We start from the raw sequence: 25298 nt of genomic DNA, 5'->3' as shown, positions 1-25298 counted from the left end.
ATCGCTATAACGGGCTAAACTTTGACCTTTTCAAGAGCAAAACATTGTCTAGGAAGTGAGCGCTAGGAAAACACATAACATCTCCATGGAGGCGAGCCGTTCGAGTGGCAGACTTTGTGTCGGGATGTGGCCGCCATTTCAACCCATTTGGCCCTCCGTAAAACCGGAAACAGGGCAACAAAGGCGATAATAAACAGCGAGTGCAGCCGGAAGCGCGATATAAAAATGAAAATCCCAAGGATGGTCACACACAAAGCGCATTGGGTGGGAGCTTTCAGCACTCCCGCGGCCGAACAACAATTACTTTTATTGTTGACGCAAAACAGGGAAATAACAAAACGTAAACAGCTCAACAGCAAGACACCAGCTTAATCCGAGCCCTAATGCGAATGCCCGTGAGTCCGAGCAATAAATCAAATTTAATCCATCCCACGTTCGTTTTGGATTAACTTACTTTTCCTCAGCACGAAAGGGCAATAAAGTGCAGGACGAAATGACACAAAGAGCTTGAAGGAAAAACATGTTATATGAATTTTTATAAAACCTATTTTTAGAGTTAAGGAAGCATCAAAAATGTTGAACCGGTAGCAATTAGAATCAGCAATGTTTTAAAAGCTTTTCAAATTCCAATCCTAATCGCATAAACAAAAAACAACACGGTAACAGCAAGGACTTATTATCTCCGTAGCCTTGGGTCTGCGTAATAAATCAAAATTAATTAATTTTCTTTTTCTCAGCACAAGAAACCAATAAAATCCAGAAGGGAATGTCTTGACACAGCATAGAGACTTAAAGAAATGTTCTGCCCACCGATACTTAGCCTTTCAGGATCCTAATCCTAATCGCATCTGAGGTTCTTGTTAGTGTCCAAACGAAGGTTGCATAAATTAGCAGCTCGGATCCAACTCATTAGCGAATTAAATGGTCCAATTACGGATGTGTTGAGTATACAGGGCCAGTAATTGGATTCTGTACGTCGGTTAACTTTGGCAACAATCAGCAGAAAGCTGGGAAGCCCGACAAGCAGCCAAGCCTTTGGCATGACTTCATTATGAATGGTAAATGCTCGGTTGTTGTTAGATTTTTGCCTTCTCCACGTCCGTATTTTGTTTTTATGGACAATTGTGGAACTTTTTCCCCTGGCCAACCCACTCAGAGCGGAAAACACGTAGCCACAGCCAGGGGAAACTTTTTTCGGTGCCATGTGTCGGCGGGAGTCAAAATCGATAGGAAAAGTCAACCACGCAAAGGAGAGCCACAATGAAATGCTAATGGAGGCACATACTCGTACATGCCCGGATGTGTGACTATATAGCCGGATAAAGTTTTCCAGTGTTTTGGCCTCGGTTTACGAGGTTTGCTGTGGAACGACGACAGTTTTTGGTTGGCTATTCGCAAAAAAACAAGATGCTTTTAAGTTCAAATGTAGAGCTGCAAATCGATTGAAGCATTTTGATAGCTTCGATTGGCTGTCGATTTTTTGTACATTTGAGTAAGACAAACTAACTAAAAGCATACTCATATTTGTTTTTTAATGTTACAAAATATGTTTTCCGTTTTTAAAAGAGGAATTTATTTAATTCATTTAACTATGCCCGGATTTCTGAGCTGTGAAACAATGACAGTTTTTATTTGGGACCGTACAAAAAACATACGCTTTAAACTGAATTGGTAGACTAAAAATCAATCGATATACTTCGATAGTTTCGATTGATATTTTGCAATTGACTAAGCTGACTTAAATGAAATCACACTTTTATTTGTGCTTCAATGTAATAAAATGGATTCCCCTGTTGATGTCACACACTGGAACATTTCATTTCAACCCATTATACATTCAATTACTGAAAAATGCCTGTTTCCGCATACATAATAAGCTTTCTTTCCGTTATATTGTTATATTTTCTATCTATTGGCATGTATAATCAATAAAGCCATTGTTATTTAGACAGCTTATTTCTCAAAATGACGCCATAATTTCATATTCTGTTTAATTTTGTGCGGCAATTGCATTTTGTGGTATTACGCGTAAATGGCTGGCTAGTTTATTTTATGAATATCAGGCGCATTAAATGAAACATAATCCCTCAAAGCGAGGCCCATTTGAATTTAAAATAAAGTGGCCAATTTAATTCCGCAGTTGCAGCCGGAATGGAATGCGCGCTTAAATGGCCAGAGGTGCGAGAGCGTAGCATAACTTTGTGGGTCAATGGGGCCGGGTTCAACGAGCTCCGCTCCCCGACCCACTGCCAGGCCCCTCGCAGAGGCCTGGAGTGGAAACTTCGGAGCGGCAATGCGGAAATCGCATACACTCGCCCGAGGCGACTGCAGTGCACTCGCCATTAAATATGTATAGGAATGCAGGAAAGTCGCCGCATTTCCGTCGCAGCAGCAGTAACTAGCATTAATTTCGCGTTGCACGCGGAGGGTTTTCCGGGAAACGGAGAAAATTCGAATGGGTAGCTCGCATGCACTTTCCGCAGAGTCCCCAAGGTCAAATTCCCGAGCCCATTGCGGTTGATCCGCTCGCATCATGGCGAGCCCAACTTGTCCCCAGTGTGTCATTGTTGTCGACATTGCCAGCGACAACAATTTGCAATCCAACCATTCGTTGGCGCTTCCTGCGCACACAGGCCCTCTGGATACTCAGACCCTGGCCATGGAACTGGGCTCATAAACATGACATGCATTCGCAGTGGATTAATTCTGACATCAGCAGTCCCGGGTCCTGAGTGACGCATGCACCCCAGGGTGGACCTGCGTCTGCCCGGAATCCACTCTGAGTTACTACCTTCATCATCATCAGACGTAAGTTTTTGGTCTTAGGAGCAGATTTAAGAAGCTTGGGTAGGTTTCTTTTCTTCTTTGCTTTAATTTAATATTTATTTTCTTGAACCCATTAAATCCTAATGTTTTTGTTATTTTAAAAACTCACTCAACTGAAGGAACATTTTTATATCTGTAGGTATTTTCTATACAAAGATAGATGCGTTATATATGTTATATGTAGGCAAAATTATTTATAGACTTTCCTTAGAACATGTAAGAAAATATATTAGTTCATGGCAATTCAAAATCATTTTTTTTACAAAAAACAGAAGTGTTGAGTTAGACGGGAAATAAATTCATTTGAACTTCCACCCATTTAAATTTAATGATTTTTTTGTCCTCTATGATATTGGAAAACTTAAGAAAAGCAAAAGTTAGTTATTAGTATTTTAGTTAATTAATTAGAAAAGGATCACCCCAAAAAATAAATACCCTCAAAATCAAAGGGACAATGGGCGGGGACGGAGGTGCGCTGTGTGTATGGCGGAGGCAATCTACTCAATGGGTGTGTGACTGACAGAGCTGACAGGACCGCAAATTCGTGTAGAATGCTGCTCATGGAGGACTTGGCCGCATCCAGTTCACCAACATTATCCACTTTACTGGCTCCGCCTGAGAGTGTGTGCTTACACTTGCTCAGTCCGTGTGTGTGAGTGTGGGATTGGGCCGTTTCCGGTGACCCATGCTGGGCCCCTGGTGGATTAGGTTCCCAGATTGCTCGGGATTGGTCCATGAAATGAATGGATTAGTTCGCCCAGGGCCCTCCCCGCAGTCAATTAAGCTCCCCACTTGTTCGTCCAAATTCGATTGGGGTTGCTCGGGATTATTGAGGCAGTCCGGCAAACCGAAAAAGATGAAATCAGTGGGAGGGCAGTAATAGAGACAAAACGAATGGAATGGCCAGCAAGTAATGGCTTATTTTGGTTACTCGGGGTGAGTGGGATGAATGAGAGCTTGGCGTTGTGCTATATATTTCTCAGAAGGAGCACCAACCGATGTAACTATAAGTAATAGTTTTGAGAGGAACAAAAACCCATTTAGTATAATTTATTACAACCTGTTCATAGGGAATTTCAGACCTAGATTAATAGCAATAAATACTTCTCCAAATCACATTATTTAGAACATATAACCTGGAACTTTTTTAAAATTATTCTTCGAATTTCCCTAAAAGTTTTTCTAAAACAAATTCCTGTTTAAGTAATAAGTTCCGTGAACATTTCAGGACATGCTTTCTGCTTTTATCCTAATAAAATGTGGAATTTCCCCCGAAAACAACATCTAATGGCCCGCAACTCGAGCGCATCTCATAAAAGATTCACCTGGCGGAGCGCAGAAATTATGAATGCAATGTGAGTGCTTTCGATTGAGCTACTCGCACATCTCGCTCAAATTAGCGCAACAAAATAAAAGGCTAAATTAAATGAAATTTATGACGGGGCTTTGATGTGATTTGCATCTGAAATTGATCGCATCAATTCATTATGCTGGCAGTCGAGTGACGAAAGGGGCAGCTCTATTTTTTGGCCACACTCGCCAGGCGATGACACACTTTCAGCTCTGACACGTTTCATTTCTCTGGCGCGCGGCACAAGAAGTCCCGAAATAAAATGAAAATAGTTTGCATTTCGTTAGCCAGCGCACAGATTCGTGCACTGAAAGAATATTTGAAGGGTACATTGTGAAGTTTATGAATCCGAGAACTGAAAAAATGTGGAATTGGCAGGGTAAATATATTAAGTTATAGGTATTTTTGGCATTTAGGAATGTAAATTTGATTGTCATTTCTTGGATTTACTGTCTTTATAAATTTTCTCAAGTCGAAAACAGAAAAAATTGCCTCATAGCGCCTAAAAAATGGTATATTCCCATGGTAAATGTATTAAACATTTAATAAAGTTAATTTAATATTAGGAAATGGAATTTATTAAATTAACTTTCTTTGAAAAATCTCTCAAATCGAGTAATTCAAAACTCTCTTTTTTTGCTGATTTTCTTCAAATTTATAAAAAAAAAAATTAATATTTTTCTGTGCGTGGAAATTTATTTCGGTTGTGGCCGAGAGCGGGACTGACCACTGTCAACTCGCCGCTGGCCAAAACGCCCACAGCCGAAATGTTCTCACATCTTTTGCCGGTCATTTTCCGATCTCATCTCCGTTGAGGGATTCAGAAATAAAAAAACGCCAAATCAAGCCGGATGTTGGGCCGAATGAAAGGCGTTTGCATAGGGCAGCTGGGCCACAAAACCGGGCTGTCAGCCTGGGAGCAGTCGCTCTGGGATGGCCTTCGGGCCAGATTTCCGGGCATTGCCGTCTGCCCCCGGGCCAAGTTGTCTTGCATTTTAAACAAACGACAGCCCATTATTCGAGCTTATGTGCAGACGGGAATTTCGTTTACGTCGTACACACAGTGTTTTGCTGGTAACTCAAGGGCGAAGGATACGCCGGTCGCTTGCCAAACTTTTTCAGTCTGCCCGGTTACATTTTATCCCAGATATGTCTTAAGAGTATTCCGTTGCGGGTTGGGCTTAATAAAATATGATTTGAAAAACATGGTTTACTTAGTCGCAAACTTATAAAAGTGATAAATACATATTCAAGTCAAAAATAGTAATTTGGCTTCTAAAAGTTTGAAACAATTTATTTTAAAGTCAGATGTGCATTGAATTCATTCAAGAAAACTTCTGCCCATTAATCACTGCATACTTTTAGACGCCAAAATACAATTTTTGACTTGATTATGAACTTGTCATATTTACCATGGATAAATTAGTTTTAAATGCATTATCATTTTCGGAAGCTCTTACCCAAATACTTGTAATGTCTACCCAATACTTGCACATTTAAAAACCTTTGAAATTGACCCATTATTACAGATCTGAACTCACCTGGAGGTGGTCGAGCAGGGTCTCCAGGCCCCGGTCACTGATCGAGGAGCAGCGCAGGCTGAGCGAGTGGACGTGCTTGGAGGCGAGCGGGAAGGAGTGGACCACGTCCAGGGCGTCCTCGTCGGAGGCGCCGACTAGGCCGAGGGCGTGGAATCCGCGCCGGATGAGCGAGTTGTAGAGCTTGCCGCGGTCGCAGCCGGGCATCTGGCGCAGCTCGCGGCACTGCAGCGTGGGCAGCAGGCCGCTCCAGTAGCGCGGACTGCGGTACAGTGTGTCCCGCCACTTGACGCACACCTGGGCGAGCACGCGCCGCTCGTAGGGGGAGAAGTACTGGAAGAAGCGGCTCAGGAAGCGGTCGTCCAGCATCAGCTGCTCGATGCTGTGGATGGGCGGCGGGTGGAGCTGCTGCTGCTGGAGGATCAGCGGCGACTGGCCGACGACGCCCATGTTGCCGTACGGGTGGTGCAGGTGAGGATTGGGCAGCTGCTTCCTCAGCTGCAGCGGGGTTCCGCCGGCACTGGCCGCCGCCTTCTGGGCCGCCACCATGCCCATGGTGCTGAATGTGGGAGATCCCGGGTTCACTCCGCCTCCACCTGGTATGGTTATGTTCATCTGCTTGGCAATGGACTTCACTGTGGGCGTGGGCGGGGCGCCCAGCGGCATGCCAGTGGGCGGGGAGGGACCCACCATCACATGGTGGTTGGAGTTGATCAGCGTGGAGGCCTGCAGCTGGAGGTGTTGCTGCTGCGACTGTTGTAGCTGCAGATGTTGCTGCTGCTGCTGTTGCTGCTGCAGGAGGTGGTGTGTGGAGTTCTGGATCTGCGACTGGCCACCTGTCATGGAAAGGCCTCCGGGACTGGAGGGGCTGCTGCCCCGCGACGGCTTGTCCGGCGTCTGGGGAGGATTGGCATTGCTGGCGGGCGGAGGAGCAGCGGCAGCCGGTGAAGAGGAGGTGCTATTGGAGCTATTCGATCCCGAGTTGGAGTTGGAGTTGCCACCGCCGCACAGGGCGTTCGTCACGCGCTCCATCACCGATGTCTTCCCGCTGGACGCCGCCGGAGTGGGTGTGGCCCCAGCCGGGGATGTCGAGTCGCCTCCGCCGGCACCACCACTAGAACCACCGGATGAGCTGCTGTGGTGGTGCTTCGAGCGCAGCCCCAGCCCATTGATGCGCTTGGACAACTCGGCGGAGGCTCTCTCGACCACGCCCTGCGCCGAGATCGATGACATCGTGTGCTGGAACAGATTCACCTTGCCTCCCTGACAATCAGCGCTCTCGAAAGGTGGAGCCCTCGTCCTCTGTCCCTCGTGTTTTACTCTCTGTTTGCGATGCGCTAATCCTTTACATCCCGTTCGCACTGTGCATCGCTGACCCGTTCGCACCGGCAATTAGCGAGGCCCACCTGTAACGAGGTAAGGCGATACGAAAAGGGTTAATGGGTTTCGGGTCGGGTTTCGGTTGCAGAGGGGGTTCTTGAAGCCAGCAGGGGAATATCGTTTGTTCAAGAGAGCACTTCTGTTTTCTGACAGTCCCTTCAAAGACTGCTGGCTATTATTTAAGGGGATAATGTGTGACACTTACACTAGACGGTACCCAAAACAAAGCACTAACGTTTTTGTTTAATTGTTTGGAATTTGTTTTGAAACCCTTTTCTTTTGGGTGACATTGCAAAGCTAAGATTAGTTTTTAAGTTTTCAGATATGAATACTAATTTTTATTTTGTAGCTCACATCTGTTTTTTTCATTCCTTTATTCTAGTTAAGCAACCTGAAAACTATTTAAAAATTTAAAAAATACAAAATTTAAATTAAGCAGATCTTAATAAGAACTGTGCCTAAACACGGCCTTATCTTTAAACAAAAATATCCTAAGCAAAGAAGAGATATTATTTAAAAATCAACCTTTTAGTACTCAAGATCCTATTGTGAGTATAGCCCTTCTAACAAGGGTAAAGGGTATTTTACAGTCGGAGCACTGAACTTCACTTTTTCTTAATGCTCTTGTTAGCTCTGAACATTTACACTCCAACAATCTGAAACCTCTCAACAATTTCTAGTCGCTTCCTGCTAGAACCACTGCAATTACATGATTTGCGGGAAATTGCCAACTGTGGCTTGTCACTCCCTGTCAATAATTTCCTCAAGACTGGCCCAGGTCGACTACGCGGCACTTTCGCGTGGCTCAGCACATGACCAAATAAAAGGGAAGGCCACAACCGGACAGATTTATGTCCCAGTTTCGCGGGGTTGGCGTGCAGGCCGTAACCTCCGACCTCGATTCCCTCCGACTTGTTGTGGCTGAGGAAAGTTTGCCGATAAGGCGAACAATGTTCAACTGCAAGCCAACTAAGCCAAGGTAACGCGCCACCCGGTGCGGTGCATTGCCTTCTGAGTCGCGGGTTTTGGCGGAGCTATTGGTTCTTCAGGGGGTTCGGGATTTGCAACGGATTATGGTCAGTATGTATGATAGCACTAGTAAGGTTCCTAGGAAAAACTCTTAGCAAAAAACTTAAATATACATAAAATATTTATATATATATTTTTGATGCGAAATATGAAAACCACAAAATAAATAAAAAGGTTATGGAATCTTAGCTTTAAATACAAATTTATTTTGTGCTAAAGGATTAAAGAATTTGAAGCAATATTGGCTTAAACTACGTTTATTTTTCCAAAATGATTATTTTAATATTTTATAGGTTGACCCATCCTAATGTAGATATTTTATATAAAATATATTATGTTCCACCAAACATATTTTCCTTATCCTAATAAAATGAATAATCTCATGTTGCCTATTAAGATATGCAAATATAAATCTATTGCAATCGATGGCAATTGCCTTGCAGCCAAGTACATAAATAAAATCTTAAATCTCAGTTAAGCGAGGCCACCTCGAAAGCTCCTCATTGGTATTTCGTACGTTGCTCTTTGTGAAGGAGACACATTTAATTGCCATAAGTACGCGGATTCGGCCGAGCTTAGGACCGAAAGGGGGACTTAAGCCTCAAGGTCAGCCTCCGCCACCTCCTCCGGGGAGCGCTTATTGTTGGTCGCCTGGCTGCATCAACATCCTCCATCCTTGACGGCTGAGGGTCCTGCCCCAATCTTCGCAATTGGACGGGCGCCCAAACAAAAGACAGTCATCTCACCGCCCACGGAGGCGTGGCAGAGACATTCACTGAGCTTTTTCTGTCACTTCCGGTCGGTTCAAATGCGAAACGTCCCCCAGCACTTTTTTCTCAGATCGGAAGTTCCCGTCTTTGTGGATGTAAGAATAGAAATAAAACCTTCAAAACGTTCTTATACATCAGAAATGACCCCCAGTACAGTGACAGTTTTTATTTAATATAAATTAATCTATTATTTTAAAGTTAAAAAATCTTTAATTTTCAATATTAACCAGAATATTCATCTTTTCATTACTATTCATTACAACAATCTTTAAAAACAAAGAGTATTCAACCTTCGTCTCGAGGGCAGGCCCATTTTAAATGTGACTGGTTTTTATTGTTGAGATTTGATTGTGCGACAAATGCAAATACAAATTTGCTGCCCGAGCCAGTCGAAAGTTGGCATTACCCAAGCGGGCTTCCTCCGGCCCTTCCGTCTGCCACAAGTTACACAATCCTCCTTGACTTTGCTCAAGGACCTGCGGAGCGGGGGGACGGGAAGTGGAGGAGGAGGTCCTGGCGGATTCTCAATTGGGTTACTTGGAGTGGAAGCGAGTGTCTCGTCGGTTGGGTGAAAATTGGCTTAATAATTTTACAAATCACTGTGTATATGTCTCCTGCCCATACTTTCCTGGTTATGACTTGGGTAATTCCAGCCAGATGTTTAGGCTTCACCAAATTAAAGGCTAATTGGCTTGAGTGATGATGAGGGATAAGTGACCAAAAACTCCATTTATCATAGTTAAAACTTTTTAAAGTTATTTTAATATTTGTTTGCTCTGTGGGAAATTCGGTCCTCAAAATCGCATATATATAAGATTTTATTTTCTACGCTTTTAAAATTGAAAAACAAAACCTGAAGGATAAAAAATGTCATAACTCAACAGAGACATGATCAAGTTGTTGCATTAAGTTTACATGAAGTGGTGAAAAAAATAATTTGGATTATTTTTTCACTAGTAATGACCCAGTAAGAGAGATAAATTATAATAACTTATTTGCAAGTATAAAAACATTATTATATAAGTTGTGTTCACCTTAAACTTTAGTAATCCAGTTATTTCTCGACAAACAATTTGCTTTACCTTTTATTTGGTTATCCCCAAATTGTTTAAATTAACCCAGCTTTCAAGAGCAATTTGGCGAGCGACTGCAAACCCACATCTTTGGCCTGCCCTAAAATGTCTAATTACAAACTAAGTAATTTGATTAATATTCCGGAAAGTGCACTTTCCCACCCAGAGCCCCGCCCTCCGACTCCTGCGACATGCAACCAAAATTTGGAGAAACTTTTGCTCTATTTTGGGTGAGGCAACAGCAAATGTGCAGCATATTGTGGGGCGTAGGTGCAGAGGAAAAATTATATGTAGAGTCGGAGTTTTATAATGACAATAGCAAAAAATAGAAGATAATCAATTATTAAATAGAATTATTCTAAGACATAAAGGTCCGATACAAATGATTTATTTTTTGAAATTATTGATTCGTAAAGTTATAAAAAATATTATTCAATTGAAAACTTAGTTTATTATTCTCTTAAATGAATAGATAAAAGTAGAAAAGGGGCTCTATCTACATAGTTTTTGAGTCACTACAATGACTGCTGGCATGAAATGACACTGACGTAAAAAAGCGTTTTATATTTTATCTAAAACACCAGAAACCTATGCTTGTAAAACTTGTACACAGAAATAAACAAGCGTGCAGTTTCAAAACATTTTCCGTATTTAAAAAACTTAATAAAACTTTAATATACGGACAGTTTAAAGCTTATGATATACAAACACACTTTTTATAACCTTTTCTAAAATTAAGTTGTTTTTGTATTTTTTTAATTTTGTAAGTACCAAACTTTTATATCACACGGAAAATATTCACAAATTTTAAAAAAGTGTGCAAGAGTTAGTATGGATCCTTTTCACGGAGTGTCTTGGGTTTTTTTGGGGGTTGTGGGGTGGGTTTTTAAATTTCGATGTGCGAGCAAAGTATTCCTACTCATATTGAAAGATGAACATCTGTTTATCTTTTGGAATTTTTACGTCTGATAAGCTTGAAACTGGAATTTTTCTCTGTGCACCAGTAAATATGGGTCTTGTTCACCGAGATGTTGGAGTGTTTTTGGGGTTGTCGAGTGGGTGGTTGTGTGTGCCTGGTAGTATATTTCATTTTTGTGTGCCCTCCGCTTTGTGCGCATTTTCCGCAGCTTGGCTCCATGTCTATTTTTGGAGTTGGTTTGAGTCCGAGTTCGAGTTCGCGTGCTTATTGGATTTTCCACCCGCCGACCGCCGAGCGCCACGCCCCCGTGTCCCGCCCCTCTGCGCCAGGGCCTGCTCCGCATTGCCGCCCGGATCCGGGGCCTTGGGAGGCACGGGTGGGCCGTGTCCGGGTCCAAGCCCCTTTTCCGTAAGCCTGCGTGCTGCCAGGGCAGCAGTATCGATTTTCGCCCCTTGTTTTCACTCCGCTCTCTCCACACGCCCTCCGCCACTCTGCTTCCTCCACTCTCCTTTCTCCGCCCAAATCAAAACAAAGACCGGAGACTGAAAAGAAATAGTAACCCTCCGGATAGCGAATGTCAATACTTTCCCCCGCTCCCCGCTCAAGTTCAGTGTTGTTCTGCTCATCAGCTGGGAAAGTGTGGAAATGTGTACCAAGAATGGAGCGAACAAAACACGAGGACTGCAAAAATGTTGCACGTACGGAGGTGGTGGGGAAAGGCCCCAGTTCTTCAGAATAATTGTCGTGGTAATGTCGGACCCTTGGGATTTCGTACGGCAGCCATTAAATAATTACAACAGTGTTATTCCGTAATAGTTGTGCTTCTAAGTTCTTATATTTTGCCCTGAATCTTGAAGGATTTCTCATTTTAACACGCGTTATTTAAGATAACTAAATCTATATTATACAGACAAAATAAAATCTTTTAATGATTCAAATTTGAAATGGTGAATTCATAAAAGACAAAAACATATAATTTTATCACATATTAAAAAAATTATAGACTTTCAACGTATACTTAAATCAAAAAACATACATAAAAAATAATAAAAAGGTTTTAGAACTATGTAAGGTATGTTATTTTGCATTATTATGTTTATATTCCAATTATAAATACCAAAAATGTATAAATTCATTTAAAACTTTATTGTTTTTTAGATAATAAATAAAACATACTTTGTTAACTCTGGTAAACAGTTTTAAAAAATCATTTGGTCAAAACTCTTCTGAGCAGTTTCAGTTTATTCACTTTAAAATAATAAAAAAGGTTTTCACTTCAAAACCAATTGCATATGGAGCACGCCACGTGGATCGCAACCGCTTCAGTTTGCAATGATTTATTCCGAAGGCATCGAATAGTGCCGCTCCACTCGGGGCCTTGTTCCACATGCAAATTGAGCTTGCCCAACGCAATCTCCAGGTCATCCCAAACCCAGTCCCAATCCGAGTCCGAACCCGGATCACAATCCCAGTCACGACTTGCGTCCCCTCAACGTATATCCTTATATCCTCGCCGCACGTCAGTGTTCGTTTCTGGGTCACTATGCAACTTTGACCTGATTTGATGAGTAGGCCGTCTATGTACTCGCAGGGTATATGGTATATGGTGCATGTGCAGCCGCGCTTAAGGATGGTTCTACAGATTTCGGTGTCGTTATGCAAAGGAGTCCACCAAGAAACCCGCAAATCAATGAGCCCTATCAGGCGCTCGCGAGAGGACGCGCCAGGATGTCTAAGACCATTATTGCGATTACGGCGATGGGTGGTATGACATCACAGACGAGTGGGCGGGGGGCGCAGGGGAGGCGCCACCCCCTGGGGGCGGTTAGCGACCGGCTCTCTATTTTTCGAGGGTGAGCTTCTACATTTTCCTCACCAGAGGGTGAAACTGGCCAACAACATTTCACGTGCAGCCAACAGAAATAATGCATTAACTGAATTAAACGTCTGCTATTTTGTACACATTTTTTCCAACTTATACTTTAAAACATTTGCATTTTTTTGGTGTTTACTGAAACCAACCTTTTCCTCGCTGGGTTCTTTATATAATGCTTGAACTCTGCGTCTCACACAATAAAAATCAATTTGGCAGTTGCGACGCCGCGTTTTCCCAATTTCCCTTTGTGTTTTTATCGTTGCCTGCCTTAAGGTCCCGTACTCGCAGCGGAAAACACAGAGACGCCGAGGAAAACACACGCGAACGGGAAAACCAAATCCGCAAAAAAGTCCGCCGTCTCGCAGACGGAGAAGGAAATTGCAGTAAAACGTTCGAAAACAAAAAAACAGTGCTGCGCGCTTTTGTCGCCTGAAATTGTTGTGGCCGCCGTTGGGAAATTGTCGAGCGGAAAAGCGAGGAAAACGAGCGTTAGCACGCACGACTCAAAATTCGAACTGCAGGCGGATGCCACCAGCGAAAGTGGGAAAGCCTGTTTCTGTTTTCCCCGCATCGAAGGAGAGCGGGCCTGCGCCGTGGCCACTGTTCTCAGCCTCTCCCGCGGAAAAGCTTTTCCCATGGGCGTAGTGCTCAGGGGAGCCGTCACTTGGTTCTCGGAAAAGCGTCAGTACACCTTCGGCCTACTCCCCTGTCCACTTTCTCGGAGAGTCTGCGCCCTGCACTTCGTTGCAAGGTAAACAAGCTCAGGTTGAGTATCTGGGGATGGTGCCCGCCCTCCGGAAAACCAGGCTTTTCCGAGGAATTCAGCCAGCTCCGCAGGCTGATCGCCCGTGGGTGTTCACGTGCAGCAGTTGGCACTGCAAACTGTTTTTCTGAGTGCCATCATTTTTAAAAATTAATTAACTGAATATTTCATCTATAAATGGGTTATTATTAATTCAATAGCTTTGGATAAATATAACACAAACAAATTTTAAAACATTCTTTAAAAATCGTATTTAGCTAGAAAGCTTATCATGCTTTTCATCCTGTTTCAGAAGGGGTTTATTAATAGTTTTATTATTAGTTGATCTGCATATTTTTAATTTTAAGTGTATTTTCTAATACAAAAAAAATAATAAAATTCACAATCGTTAGAATTCACATTTTAATTTTATAAATAAATTATTTAAAAAAGTCTTGAACTAGCATTAAATTATTAAAGCTCACTGAAATCGACAAAGTATGAAAGGGTAAACTTATGTACCTTGCTGTGCTCATAACTCCTCCATGTCCTTTAGAACTTTAAGGCATATTTAAATTTTATATTGCGCAACCGCTAAATTTAACTTATTCCTGTCCTATGTTGCATTTGTAAACACGGAGCAGCTGATTCGGACTTCGCATTGTGTGCCCAATTATATCCATGACATTCATCGAGGACAACAGAAGTGTGTTGGCAGCCAAATAAACACGCAGGGGGACGTCTGCGCCCCCGACCTCTGACCCCGGCAGAAGTCCACCCCCGCGGCGGCTGCTTTGTTTGTGTAGCCAAGGGTTTTTCGTGTGGGCGAGCGTCGTTCTGGGGGATTACACCGGAATGCACTCGAACGTAAGGCGAAGTTCGCATTAAAAAATAGACGACCCTAGACAGTGGGGCATGAAATATTAAGCACTCCGGCCGGATAAACAAAGGCGGCGAAAGAGCGACTTGTTGGATTATTTTCACTTATTTGTTTTATGCGGTCAAAACCATTTGAAAGCTAACACCACTCATATGCGAAGCTCTTGATAAAGCCAGTGCGCAAATTAAGTGCATAGACGTTCGGCAAACACTTATAGAAAATCATATAAAAAATATGGTATCTTTAAATTTAAGCCGGTAAAACTCTCATACTTGTATCTCTAAATTTAAAATTGCTTCAATACTAAAATGTTTGCACTTCTGTTTCTAACTTGGACTTCGATTTCTTAGACACTTTTAGGTTTGCTGCTTTGGTTTTAGTTGTAAAGGTAGCTTTTAGGTAGAAGGTTTTTCAAACCTAGTGTTAACTTTTAAACTCATTTGCTTTTAAAGGATATGTTTTAATTCTTAACGGTCATGTTGAAAATTTAAATTTTTTGATGTGGTAATGCCCTAGATTAGGCGCGCCTAAAATTGGTTTGTGCAACTGCTAGTCTTGCACCTAAGCTCGCCACCAACTTATGCGGCATATTAAGTGCCTTTTTTGCAAACATAATGATATTTTTAAGAGTGCCAGCCCTGGTCACACTGATACACCAAAAGAAAATTGGCGGCGGAAATTGTTATTTTTGCCGTGGAAAAGCAGGAAAAGTACAGGAAAATAGGGGGCAGATGACCGCCGGACGACCCATGAAGATCCCCAGACCCACCGCACACAGTGAATAACCGAAAACAGGCTCTGCTGCCGGAGTTTCGGGCCTGAGAGACTGGTGAGTGGCGCGGAGCCCCGAACAAAAAACACTTCTAATCCTATATATATACTGCCGATCCTCCAGACAAACCCACGATGTCGTCGACATCGGCGGCTGCCTCGACCACTGCGCCCGCGAAAGCGGAGGTGCGCTACGTGACCGAGGTGCCCAGCAGCCTGAAGCAACTGGCCCGCCTCGTGGTCCGTGGGTTCTACTCCCTGGAGGACGCCCTCATCATCGACATGCTGGTGCGGAATCCCTGCATGAAGGAGGACGACATCGGCGAGCTGCTGCGCTTCGAAAAGAAGCAGCTGAGGGCCAGGATCACCACGCTGCGCACCGACAAGTTCATCCAGATCCGGCTAAAAATGGAAACGGGGCCGGATGGCAAGGCCCAGAAGGTCAACTACTACTTCATCAACTACAAGACCTTCGTGAACGTGGTCAAGTACAAGCTGGATCTGATGCGCAAGCGCATGGAGACGGAGGAGCGGGATGCCACCAGCCGGGCGAGTTTTAAGTGCTCCATGTGCTCAAAGACCTTCACGGACCTTGAGGCGGACCAGCTGTTCGACATGGCCACCCTGGAGTTCCGCTGCACCTTTTGCGGCAGCTCCGTGGAGGAGGACAGCGCCGCCATGCCCAAGAAGGACTCACGCCTGCTGCTGGCGCACTTTAACGAGCAGCTCCAGCCGCTTTACGACCTGCTCAGGGAGGTGGAGGGCATCAAACTGGCGCCGGAGGTGCTCGAGCCGGAACCCGTGGACATCGATACCATTCGAGGACTAAACAAGCCCAACGCCGTGCGACCAGATGGCTTGGCGTGGTCGGGTGAGGCGACGAGAAACCAGGGCTTCGCCGTAGAGGAAACGCGCGTGGACGTGACCATTGGTGGCGACGACACCTCGGATAACGTGGTGGAGCGCAAGTCCCGACCCATCTGGATGACCGAGAGCACTGTGATAACCGACACGGATGCTGCCGATGGCGCGGGCGATTCGGTGCAGACGGCCAGCGGGTCCGGACATCGCAACCGCAAGGAGAACGAAGACATCATGTCCGTGCTGCTGCAGCACGAGAAGCAGCCGGGCCAGAAGGAGCCGCATATGAAAGGCATGCGCATGGGCTCCTCGAACGCCAACTCAAGCGATTCCAGCGACGACGAGAAGGACATCGACAATGCCAAGATTCGTAAGGGTCTCAATTTACTTTTCTATTCAAGCAAGATAGTAGAGGAATCTCTTAGGGATACCTTCTAATGAAATAATTGGAGCAGTCGCATTTATATGTTTTAACTATACTCATGTTTTTATTTAAACTTACAGCAGATGTCGACTTCGATAACTATATCAACTCGGACTCCGCGGAGGAAGACGACGATGTGCCCACTGTGCTGGTGGCAGGGCGGCCGCATCCGCTAGACCAACTGGACGACAACCTGATAGCCCAGATGACGCCGCAGGAGAAGGAGAACTACATACACGTGTATCAGCAGCACTACAGCCACATATTCGAGTAAGGGCTCCTGCAATAAGCCACGTTTTCCCCGAGTCCCCATCTCACGCTTAGAGTCATTCTAATTGTAAGTTACCTAATAGTTCGAGAGAAGTTGTACAAATGAAATGCGTATATAAATGTGCATAAAAAGTGATATTCGTGTTTGTCCCCTCTGCGTCTGCAGTTTGGGTGTAGTTTCCACTGCCATGTCTAGCGCACCTCTGTCGTTCTTGGGAATTTGAGTTCAGTTTTACGATGTTTCAGTAGAACTACGAAACTATGCGTAGTTTTGTTATAAAAATGTGTCTATACCAAACTGAGAGAGTGGTATCTTTTAATTTAAGAAGTATGTTTAATATACCTTTTTAACTCGAAACCTATGTGAGCTAGAGCTTCAGCTGGTTCTCTTGCTTTCTGTAGTACCTCCACGAATATTTCAAAGTCTTAAAGTTAATTAATTTTCTAATGTTTAATATAGTTAATGAAAGAGAAGCTGTTCTTTTTGTATACTTTACATTTTTGTTTTGCTGTACCAATTTTGAAATATTTGCGCGCAAGCTCGTGAGTTCCGTGAGCCGTCTCTAGCCCGACCACCTCCCATCCCTGGGCAGGCCAGTCAGCTGTGCTTGCCATTTGGGTTTATTTTTAAGTTTACTTATTGTTGCTAATAAACCGACCTGCCGGGCGCCTCTCGTGCTCGTCGGTGGGCGTATTGAGCTTACAGTAATTGGTGTGCCGTAGATAAGGCGGATCCGTAAACAAACGACGGCGAGAGCAGGCAACATGTTGACACTCGGCTCGAAGCGCCAGCGGCTCCAACCAGTCGTGCTTTGGAAGTCCGTCTAGTCGGAACCCCTGATCTCCGCGGATTGTGCGTGGCGAGCGATTTCGGTTGGGCTAAAAATGCGACAAGTTCCCCGGCGCTGCGATTACCCGACGAGCGGAAAGTGTTGATTCCTCGAAAGCAAATACGCCCGATGCAGCGGATTCCATCGGAGGAGAAACGTGATCCCGCGCACAAACACTGGCACAGCGAGTAGCAACACCTGCACACAGTGTGCCTGTGTGAGTGGCTGGCACATGCTCTTTCTGCCTGCCCTAGCATTTTTGTGAATGAACTGGAGAACGCGCTAGCTTAGCTCCGATAAAACGCCATTTAGTATTGATCTTTGGCCGCGGGTCAACGTAGCTGCGCCAGAATGAAGGCCACCATCGACAAGGAGCTGCTGCCCATGAAGGCGCACTACTTCCTCTTCAACGCCGGTAAGCGACTCCCCTGAAACCCATTAAGTTGAGTACCGCGCATCGCTTACATCAGCGATTAGGTTCCCCCGTTCGCGCAGGCACGCACGTGCTGGGGCCCAGTGTTCAGCGGCCAATGGCGAACCTTCGATCTCCGCAGCGCCCCGGTTTCGTCACTAGAGCAGTGTCCAGAGATAAGAGGCACTCGGAATGGAGACAATAGACTAGTATAGTGTACTACTAGCGTTGGCCGATTGGGGTTGCAGTTCCCAGCGACTGACGCAGCACTTCGTCGGGGTTTAATTGGCGTATTACAGCAATTTCATTGGCCTTACACCGTGTAATCGCAACCAGTTAAACAACCCCTACCTCATAAAAACTTCGAATTGGTGTATGAGTTACAAATTCATTGCAAATGTATGTGGACAAATATCTTGTGTCTACTTTTGTGTAGAATACTTATACCGATTTTATTCGTGGGGTTGGAGGGTTGGTTACCCCCAGAACACGCCCCTGGTTTATTGCAGGGTAGAACGCGAAGTGGGTAGATAATGAAAAACACCTAGGAAAGCACGCAGCATCAAGTTTAAGATAAGGGTGCAGATAAGAATTGCGTTCCCAGAAAATGTAAGCCCAGAATGTTTGATTAGAGATCTAACTTCTAGGGGTTCGACTAATTAATTGAACACTTACGAATAACGAATTTGTATGGGCAATCAGATCAATTAATTTAACATTTGTATGGCCTTATATTGGAGTGGAAAATTCTGAAAAAATGTCTGGGCTCTAATTAACTGAACACCCTATTCGAGTTAGAGCCGCTTGGAAACAAAGTCTGACAGTTTCAAATCTGACTTCAATTGCCAGAATTGACTCACATTTCATTTCCGGATAGTTCCGATAAGAAATCTTAATATTACTCAGAGTTATGCTAAGTATATAGTTCATCTGGTCCTTAAGAAATTCGTCCAGCGCTTTGTTCTACTCGCCTGCTCCTTAAACTTTATTCGAATGAAAACACTGTTATAAAATGGATTACTCTTGGAGGCAACACAGGCGTGAGATAAGGTTGTCCCTAAGTGGCTTATACCATGACTAAACCATTTTATCAACTACTGACCAGAAACTCGGCGCAATCCGGTTGTCAAATGTGGGCAAAGGCTAAGAAAGAAGATTTACTGACGGCCCCAGAGCCCAGTGACCTGCCGCTCCCCGAAACCCATCAAAAGCTAAGACGTGCCGACAGCCGGGGCACTTCCAGCAATTAAAGCTTACTCCTACTTTTAATTCAATTACCACTGAGTTCTACTTCAAAACGAGTCGGTGGCAGCTAATTTCACATGCGGCAGCCTGCTTATCGCCGAGGGAGAAACACCCACCAGCAGACGAGCATGCTGGCTATCACTGTCGCCTGCCCATATGCATATCTCCACCCACTCACTCATCCACTTATCAGCACGTAAGGTAATCTAGTGTTTTCTGCTTTATCGTCTAGGCACCGCTCCCGTCGTCCCCTTCATGCCGACCTTGGCCGGGCAGCTGGGATACTCCCCCGCCGTTGTGGGCACCATGTACACGATTCTGCCCATCATCGGAATGCTGGCAAAGCCCCTCTTCGGCTACATTGCAGACCGGTAAGTCGATCCAACTAATAAGCAAGTAATCGCCCTCTTCTACGTAAATGGATATGATAAGAGTTTCTAAAGGTGTTTTTAGTTTACTATCTATACAATTATTTACAATGTATGTTTTATACAATTTTGAATCATAAAGAAAAACAAATTTTCTTGGTTTTAAAACAAGTATAAAGGAAGGAAAGATAGGAAAGGTTTAGACTGGGTGTTATCATATCAGTTCTTCAAAGCACTTTGTTTTTTTTTTCAAAATTGCACTATAGCCCTAAGTGACTTCTATTACTTGGCCGAGAATAGTTTCCGATTATATAAATTGTTTAAAATGTCTGGTTTATTTGCACAAGCACTTGTCATTGGGTCCTCGATTGTACCGATAAGATATAACGTATTCTGTTCTTCGTTATTAACTCTATACAATTTCATATAGCACATAATTATTAAAATTATGTTTTTGATTATCAATAACTTACGGGTTACTGGGATTCAATTTAAATTTCTTGATAATATTACTATTTATCATGTGGCTATGTATCACCTGAAGGTACCACCGCCATCGATCTCTCTTCCTGGGCGGACAGGTGCTCACGGGCATCGCCTTCTTCCTTATAATGTTCGTGCCGGGAATGGATAAGCCACTGCCCAAGGTGCAGTTCCACTGTCACCAGGGCGCCTCCACCGTGAGGTTCTGCTCCGAGTACGGCGAGTGCGTCGAGCGGAACATCGAGCGGTACTACGGAAATCGGACGTTGAACTGCCAGCTGAACTGCGAGGCCCAGCCCTTCATGTGGGACATCGTGTGCCAGGACTGGCTGCACAACAAGACGGACAATTGTGACGCCAACCGCACGAACCCCGAGTTGCATTTCGGGACCAGCCTCAACATGCAGCGGATTGAGAATGATAACACATGCATGTTCTTCATGATTCCCCATGATCAGGGCCAGATTGCGGACCAAAACGTGACTTTGTACTGCCCACCGGAGAAGGAGTACTTCCAAGCCAATTGCACCATGGACTGCCAGGAAGCTTACCTCAAGGAACAGCTGGCGGAGAGCGCTGTGATCAACACCAGCAGTGCAATGGCCATGCCGCAGTTCTGGCTTTTCTTCGGCCTGCTCATCTTCAGCTGGATCGGCATGGCGGTGGTGGTCAGCATCGGTGATGCCATCTGCTTTGGCATCCTCGGGGAGCGCCATCACCTGTACGGCAAGCAGCGCTTGTGCGGCTCGCTTGGTTGGGGGGTGTTTGCCCTGTTGGCCGGCCTCCTTGTGGATCACATGTCCCAGGGTGAGGTGGACAAGAACTACACGGCCGTCTTCTGGATGGCCCTGCTCATCATGGGATTCGACGTGTTCGCCTCCTCCAAGCTGAGGGTGAGAATGAATTCCTTTTAATTGCTAGCAACCCTACAATTGCCTTCGATTGGTTCACAGCACACCCCAACTCATTTGTCGTCAAACATTGTGAAGGACGTGGGCCAGATGTTCCTCTCGGTGCGCTGCGTCATCTTCTTCTTGTGGTGCGTGGCAATCGGACTTGGAACGGCGCTGATCTGGAACTTCCTGTTCATCTACCTGGAGCAGCTGGACAAGGCCTTCGAAGGGTGCGACAGCTCGATCAAGACCCTGGAGGGATTGGTCATGGGTATCCAGTGCTTTGGCGGCGAGCTGCCGTTCTTCTTCCTATCCGGTTGGATCCTGAAGAAGATTGGGCATGTAAACGCCATGAGCCTGGTGCTCTTTGGATTCGGAGTGCGATTTATTCTGTACTCGATGCTGCAGAATCCCTGGTACATCCTGCCCATCGAACTGATGAACGGAGTGACCTTCGGGCTTTTCTACGCCACAATGGCCTCCTATGCGAGCATCGTGGCACCGCCAGGAACCGATGCTACCATGCAGGTGGGTTAAATGATTGTAGCGAGTGGATCCATTTGATAAAATCTTTTTTGCCCACATCAGAGTCTTGTTGGAGCGATTTTCGAGGGCGTAGGTGTCTCCATGGGCAGCCTGATCGGTGGACAGCTTTTCGAATCGGTCTCTGCACGCACCACCTTTGAGATCTTTGGAATAGGCGCCTTCATTATTTTCGTGGTCCACGTGTCCATTCAACTGTACCTGCAGCGCAACAGCAACATCGATGAAAATGGTAAGGCTAGGGTCTCTTCTGCCTCCGCCACTGCCCCAGCCTCTGCATCCTTGGAGACAGACAAGCCCAAAAGTACTGACAATAAGGACGGTGACGGGTTCCGTGAAGTCGATTTGAGTTGATGGTGACCAAAACCCTTCCCCTTCATGAATTTTTTACCCCGTATAAGTGGAATTATTTTGCTCAAAGGCTAGCTCCCTGAAGTATTAATATTGAACGATGCTATAGATAGGCAAATGTGCTTAAAACGAAGCTAGAAATCGACACAAATTTCACTCGTAAACTATTATTTTAGACTGTTTGACGATTTCCTACTGATAACAGACACAAAGGCTCAAAATGAATTTAAAATACTATCGCCAGATTAAGTAAGTTTTGTAATATATGACCGATTGATGATAATCTTATCATACTCCTTTTCAATTTAAATGTATGTGATCTGAAATTGAACAAATAAAATGAGTGTTCATATTCTCTAAAGAAGCGGAGAAAAACTACATAGACGTATATTTATTACCAAATACCGAAAAAATCTTGATAGAGTACGTTTGTTGAAGTGGGAAAAGGACGAGCTACAACTATCAGCATAATAACGTTTTCTTTTTTTTCTGATTAACTTTTCCTTTATTTAAAATGTAGAAATATAGTTTTATAGGTTGGAGTAAAAAGTAACTACCTACCATATAACCAGCATTTACCCAATATTTCTTATTGATTTTATTAAACATTTATAAACGCTTCACTAACTTCTCTGAATATTTTTAGGCACTGTCAAGTATTTCGCACCGACAGATGCAATGCACATGCTGAATGATCAGGAGTATACTAGAGTTAGCTAAGCGATCCTTGTTTGACCGCATCACCACCCACAACACCAATCACCAACGAACCAGCAACAGCGACACGGAGAGGCCACGCTTCTACTGTTCAACTGAATGCTCCACTCGAACATCCTTCTACTCTCGAAGCTGCATGTTGAATCGATGTACTACCTGTATTGTAAACGTGCTTTAATTAAGTAGTAACTTATCTTAGTACCCCACACACTCCCACAGACCGCCACCTAAGTGCATGTCGCGTCAGCGAAACCTCCTCATTTACCTTTGAAATCGATGTGAGAGCTTAATTATTTGTAGATTTCCAAGCGCAGCTGGTTGTTTGCATGTTCTAGTAGTTGCAAACAATGTTCACAGTGAATGTTAGTTTCAACATGCTGCCTTGGCGTTGTGATTGTTTAACTATTGTTTCTCCACTCCATCTTAATGTATAACAATTTTGTATATTTAGAAATAATATTTGTAGCTAAGTGTATCGTAGTGCATGTGGCTCCTTTTTCTGCGAAATCTCTTAAGTATTTACTTAACTATACACACTATACACTATGTTTCTCGACTTATCGCAGCCGTACGATAGGCAGCGCTTACAACATATACAATTATTATTATTATTATGTATCCAAATGGTTAAACTTTTGTTCGACTGTTATCTGTGTTAAGTTGTTAGCTAGTTGTTAACGGAAATCCCAATGTAAATGCGCTCTAACGGGGTGTTGAGCTTGTAAAATCCGAGCCCCACCTGGTAGGTGGTTACCTACTGGCCTCCGATGAGCGACTCCTCGTGCTGCTGCTTCTCTAGTTTTCGCTGGTAGTCGCGCTGCTTGCAGGCGGCCACGTTAGCGGCGCGTTTCTGTAATCGGAACTCAATGTTAATAAACGTTTAATCAGCAGTTTTTATTTTTGATTACTTTTACTGATTTATTATGGGTTATTTCTGCCAAATTCATTGCTCACCTTCAGCTCTTTGGTTCGCTGGTAGACGCCCTGCATCTCCTTCTTGATCTTTGTTAGCTTTTCCTTGTACCGCTTTACATCGCTCATCTACATAAGGGAGAAAGGTAATCAGCAAGTTACTTTGTACCTTATAATGCCAAGATACTTTGTTCGCTGTTTGTCCTTAGATTAGATTGTGATCACAGACACTTGACTGCACCACTGATAAGATTTTGACCAACTTAATTGAGCTTTCCTGTACTTAAGCTTCGCCATGTATTGTGCCTTATAAATGGCCCTAATTGGGCGTAATTATTTATTGTAACCTCGACATAAAACTGATATCTGAAAAGCTGGCACGGAACCAGAACTGTGGGTATACAGAACAGTTTTGGTTCCAGAGCAATCTCGATATTTGAATAATGTATTTTTCCATTACAGAAAAAGATTGAAACCAATAAATAAATAAACATTTATCTCTAAAACTTAAAATTCCTTTTCTTTAAACAGGTGTATCTAATTATTAAAATGAAAAGCTTAACATTTTGTAAAAATATTACCGAATCAAGAAAGGAAGTTAACTTCCGCAAGCCGAAATTTGTATAACCTTGCAGTTATAAGAAATAATCAACGTTAGTAACATCATGATACATTTTTTAGGATTATTGCTAGATTCACTGATATTTAAAAAATATAATTTAAAAATGTTATTCAAAGCGTTGGAGGTTATATGTTAAAAAACACCAAAGATATAATTTGTTTTTTCTATTATTCTTATGGGATCTACATATGTGATATAGTTGTCCGATCCGGTTGGTTCCCACTTATATACTACCAAAGAGAGAACACTTTTGGGAATGTTTCAGCCCGATAGCTTTAAAACTGAGAGATTAGATTGCGTAGAAACGGACGGACAGACGGGCATGGCTAGATCGACTCGCCTAGTGATTCTGATCAAGAATATATATATTATGGGGTCGGAAACGTCTCCTTCACTGCTTTGTAAACTTCTGACTGAAATCATTTTACTTTTTTTTAATTTGCGATACGAATAATTTGCGAAACGTAAACATTTTTAGGACAAGAATATTTAAAAGGTTGAAAATACAATACAAGTATAAAATATCAAGTTTTAAAAATTGCATATTTGAACAATCAACAATAAATCTGAGAGACCAATAAAAATTTGTTTAAAGTAAGGATGAAAATATCCGCAAATGCTTTTTAAATCTTACCATGTCATTCAGTCTGGCCACTTCGCTGCAGTCCAGTTTGTATTTCTCCTTGGACAGATCAATGTAAATTTTGTTCTGCCTTCCACTGCAATGAGAGTTCATCTTATTAGTAATCCCGGATACCGAACCCACGTACTTACATCAATTCCCTAAGCTGGGATCGGACATGTTCTAGGGGAGGCTCCGCTATTTGGAGGACCCCTGCGGACAATTGCAAAGCGGCTATACTGCCCATAACATCCTGGTCCTTGGAGGAGCAACAGGTCTCCGCTTCTCGCTTTGGGGTTCCATTGTTGGGGGATTGGGCCTTCTGATCCCTTGATGTGTTGTCAGGAAGCTCATTAAGAACACTAAGATGGTTTATTTTATGCGTTGTGTGATCAAAAAATAAGTGTGTTGCAAATTTTACCTATTTATATTGCTACTTTTTAACATAATAACAAAAAGTTGGTAGGAAAATCAAAACAAATCAATAAGAGATTACAAAAGTGAAAACAGCTGATTAATCGGTTTAAAAAAAAAAGGTATCGATAAAATAATTAATAGTTTGAACACTTTTATTAATGATGTATTGTACT

The 25298-nt window shown here is 43.6% G+C and overlaps 4 protein-coding genes across 7 annotated transcripts in view; 2 read left to right on the top strand and 2 right to left on the bottom strand.

Annotated features, from left to right (window-relative positions):
- Positions 1–13262, bottom strand: part of LOC108030617 (F-box/LRR-repeat protein 16) — a 34559-nt gene extending 21297 nt beyond the window's left edge. The window contains exons 1-2 of one of the 2 annotated variants that reach the window (XM_017103614.3): positions 12909–13262; positions 5719–7121 (exon numbers count right to left, since the gene is read on the bottom strand). In XM_017103614.3, the coding sequence (XP_016959103.1) occupies positions 5719–6948 (1230 nt within the window). In that variant the 5' untranslated portion in view covers positions 6949–7121; positions 12909–13262. Of the gene's footprint in view, positions 1–5718; positions 7122–7300; positions 7370–12908 lie in introns of those variants that run through there. The other variant, XM_050886125.1, reaches the window with a different exon arrangement.
- Positions 13263–15023: 1761 nt separating this feature from the next.
- LOC108030606 (general transcription factor IIE subunit 1) lies at positions 15024–16846 on the top strand. 2 transcript variants are annotated; one of them, XM_050886127.1, is made up of 3 exons: positions 15024–15213; positions 15280–16386; positions 16524–16846. In XM_050886127.1, exons 2-3 carry the CDS (start codon positions 15291–15293, stop codon positions 16712–16714), a joined length of 1287 nt encoding a protein of 428 aa, XP_050742084.1. In that variant the 5' UTR covers positions 15024–15213; positions 15280–15290; the 3' UTR covers positions 16715–16846. The 2 variants fall into 2 exon arrangements, with proteins under 2 accessions (XP_050742084.1, XP_016959082.1); XM_017103593.3 differs by having other exon boundaries at positions 16521–16846.
- Positions 16847–17335: 489 nt separating this feature from the next.
- On the top strand, positions 17336–23449 carry LOC108030604 (major facilitator superfamily domain-containing protein 6). Of its 2 annotated transcripts, XM_017103592.3 has the most exons (6): positions 17338–17955; positions 19430–19568; positions 20110–20941; positions 21002–21469; positions 21530–21716; positions 22482–23449. In XM_017103592.3, the coding sequence occupies exons 1-6, from the start codon at positions 17892–17894 to the stop codon at positions 22553–22555; spliced, it is 1764 nt and encodes a 587-aa protein (XP_016959081.1). In that variant the 5' UTR covers positions 17338–17891; the 3' UTR covers positions 22556–23449. The 2 variants fall into 2 exon arrangements, with proteins under 2 accessions (XP_016959080.1, XP_016959081.1); XM_017103591.3 differs by lacking the exon at positions 22482–23449 and having other exon boundaries at positions 17336–17955; positions 21530–22213.
- LOC108030607 (biogenesis of lysosome-related organelles complex 1 subunit 6) lies at positions 22976–25211 on the bottom strand. The gene is made up of 5 exons (XM_017103596.3): positions 25130–25211; positions 24861–25070; positions 24721–24805; positions 23507–23593; positions 22976–23402 (listed from the first exon to the last, which is right to left on the bottom strand). Exons 1-5 carry the CDS (start codon positions 25153–25155, stop codon positions 23307–23309), a joined length of 504 nt encoding a protein of 167 aa, XP_016959085.2. The 5' UTR covers positions 25156–25211; the 3' UTR covers positions 22976–23306.
- Positions 25212–25298: the final 87 nt, after the last annotated feature.

This window comes from Drosophila biarmipes, chromosome 3L, assembly GCF_025231255.1.
Source record: "Drosophila biarmipes strain raj3 chromosome 3L, RU_DBia_V1.1, whole genome shotgun sequence".
In the NCBI taxonomy this organism is placed as follows: domain Eukaryota; kingdom Metazoa; phylum Arthropoda; class Insecta; order Diptera; family Drosophilidae; genus Drosophila; species Drosophila biarmipes.
Note: the sequence above shows the minus strand (reverse complement) of the source record. Positions and strands in the feature narration are given on the sequence as shown.

Excerpts from the sequence above, each read along its gene's own strand:
- LOC108030604 (XM_017103591.3), top strand. The coding sequence starts at position 17,892 with ATGAAGGCCACCATCGACAAGGAGCTGCTGCCCATGAAGGCGCACTAC. Across the intron at positions 20,942-21,001 it reads TCGCCTCCTCCAAGCTGAGG|CACACCCCAACTCATTTGTC; the intron begins GTGAGAATGAAT and ends ATTGGTTCACAG. Across the intron at positions 21,470-21,529 it reads GAACCGATGCTACCATGCAG|AGTCTTGTTGGAGCGATTTT; the intron begins GTGGGTTAAATG and ends TGCCCACATCAG.
- LOC108030606 (XM_017103593.3), top strand. The coding sequence starts at position 15,291 with ATGTCGTCGACATCGGCGGCTGCCTCGACCACTGCGCCCGCGAAAGCG. Across the intron at positions 16,387-16,520 it reads CATCGACAATGCCAAGATTC|CAGATGTCGACTTCGATAAC; the intron begins GTAAGGGTCTCA and ends TTAAACTTACAG.
- LOC108030607 (XM_017103596.3), bottom strand. The coding sequence starts at position 25,155 with ATGTTAAAAAGTAGCAATATAAATAG. Across the intron at positions 24,806-24,860 it reads TCCCAGCTTAGGGAATTGAT|TGGAAGGCAGAACAAAATTT; the intron begins GTAAGTACGTGG and ends CTCTCATTGCAG. Across the intron at positions 23,403-23,506 it reads AGCGAACCAAAGAGCTGAAG|AAACGCGCCGCTAACGTGGC; the intron begins GTGAGCAATGAA and ends TTCCGATTACAG.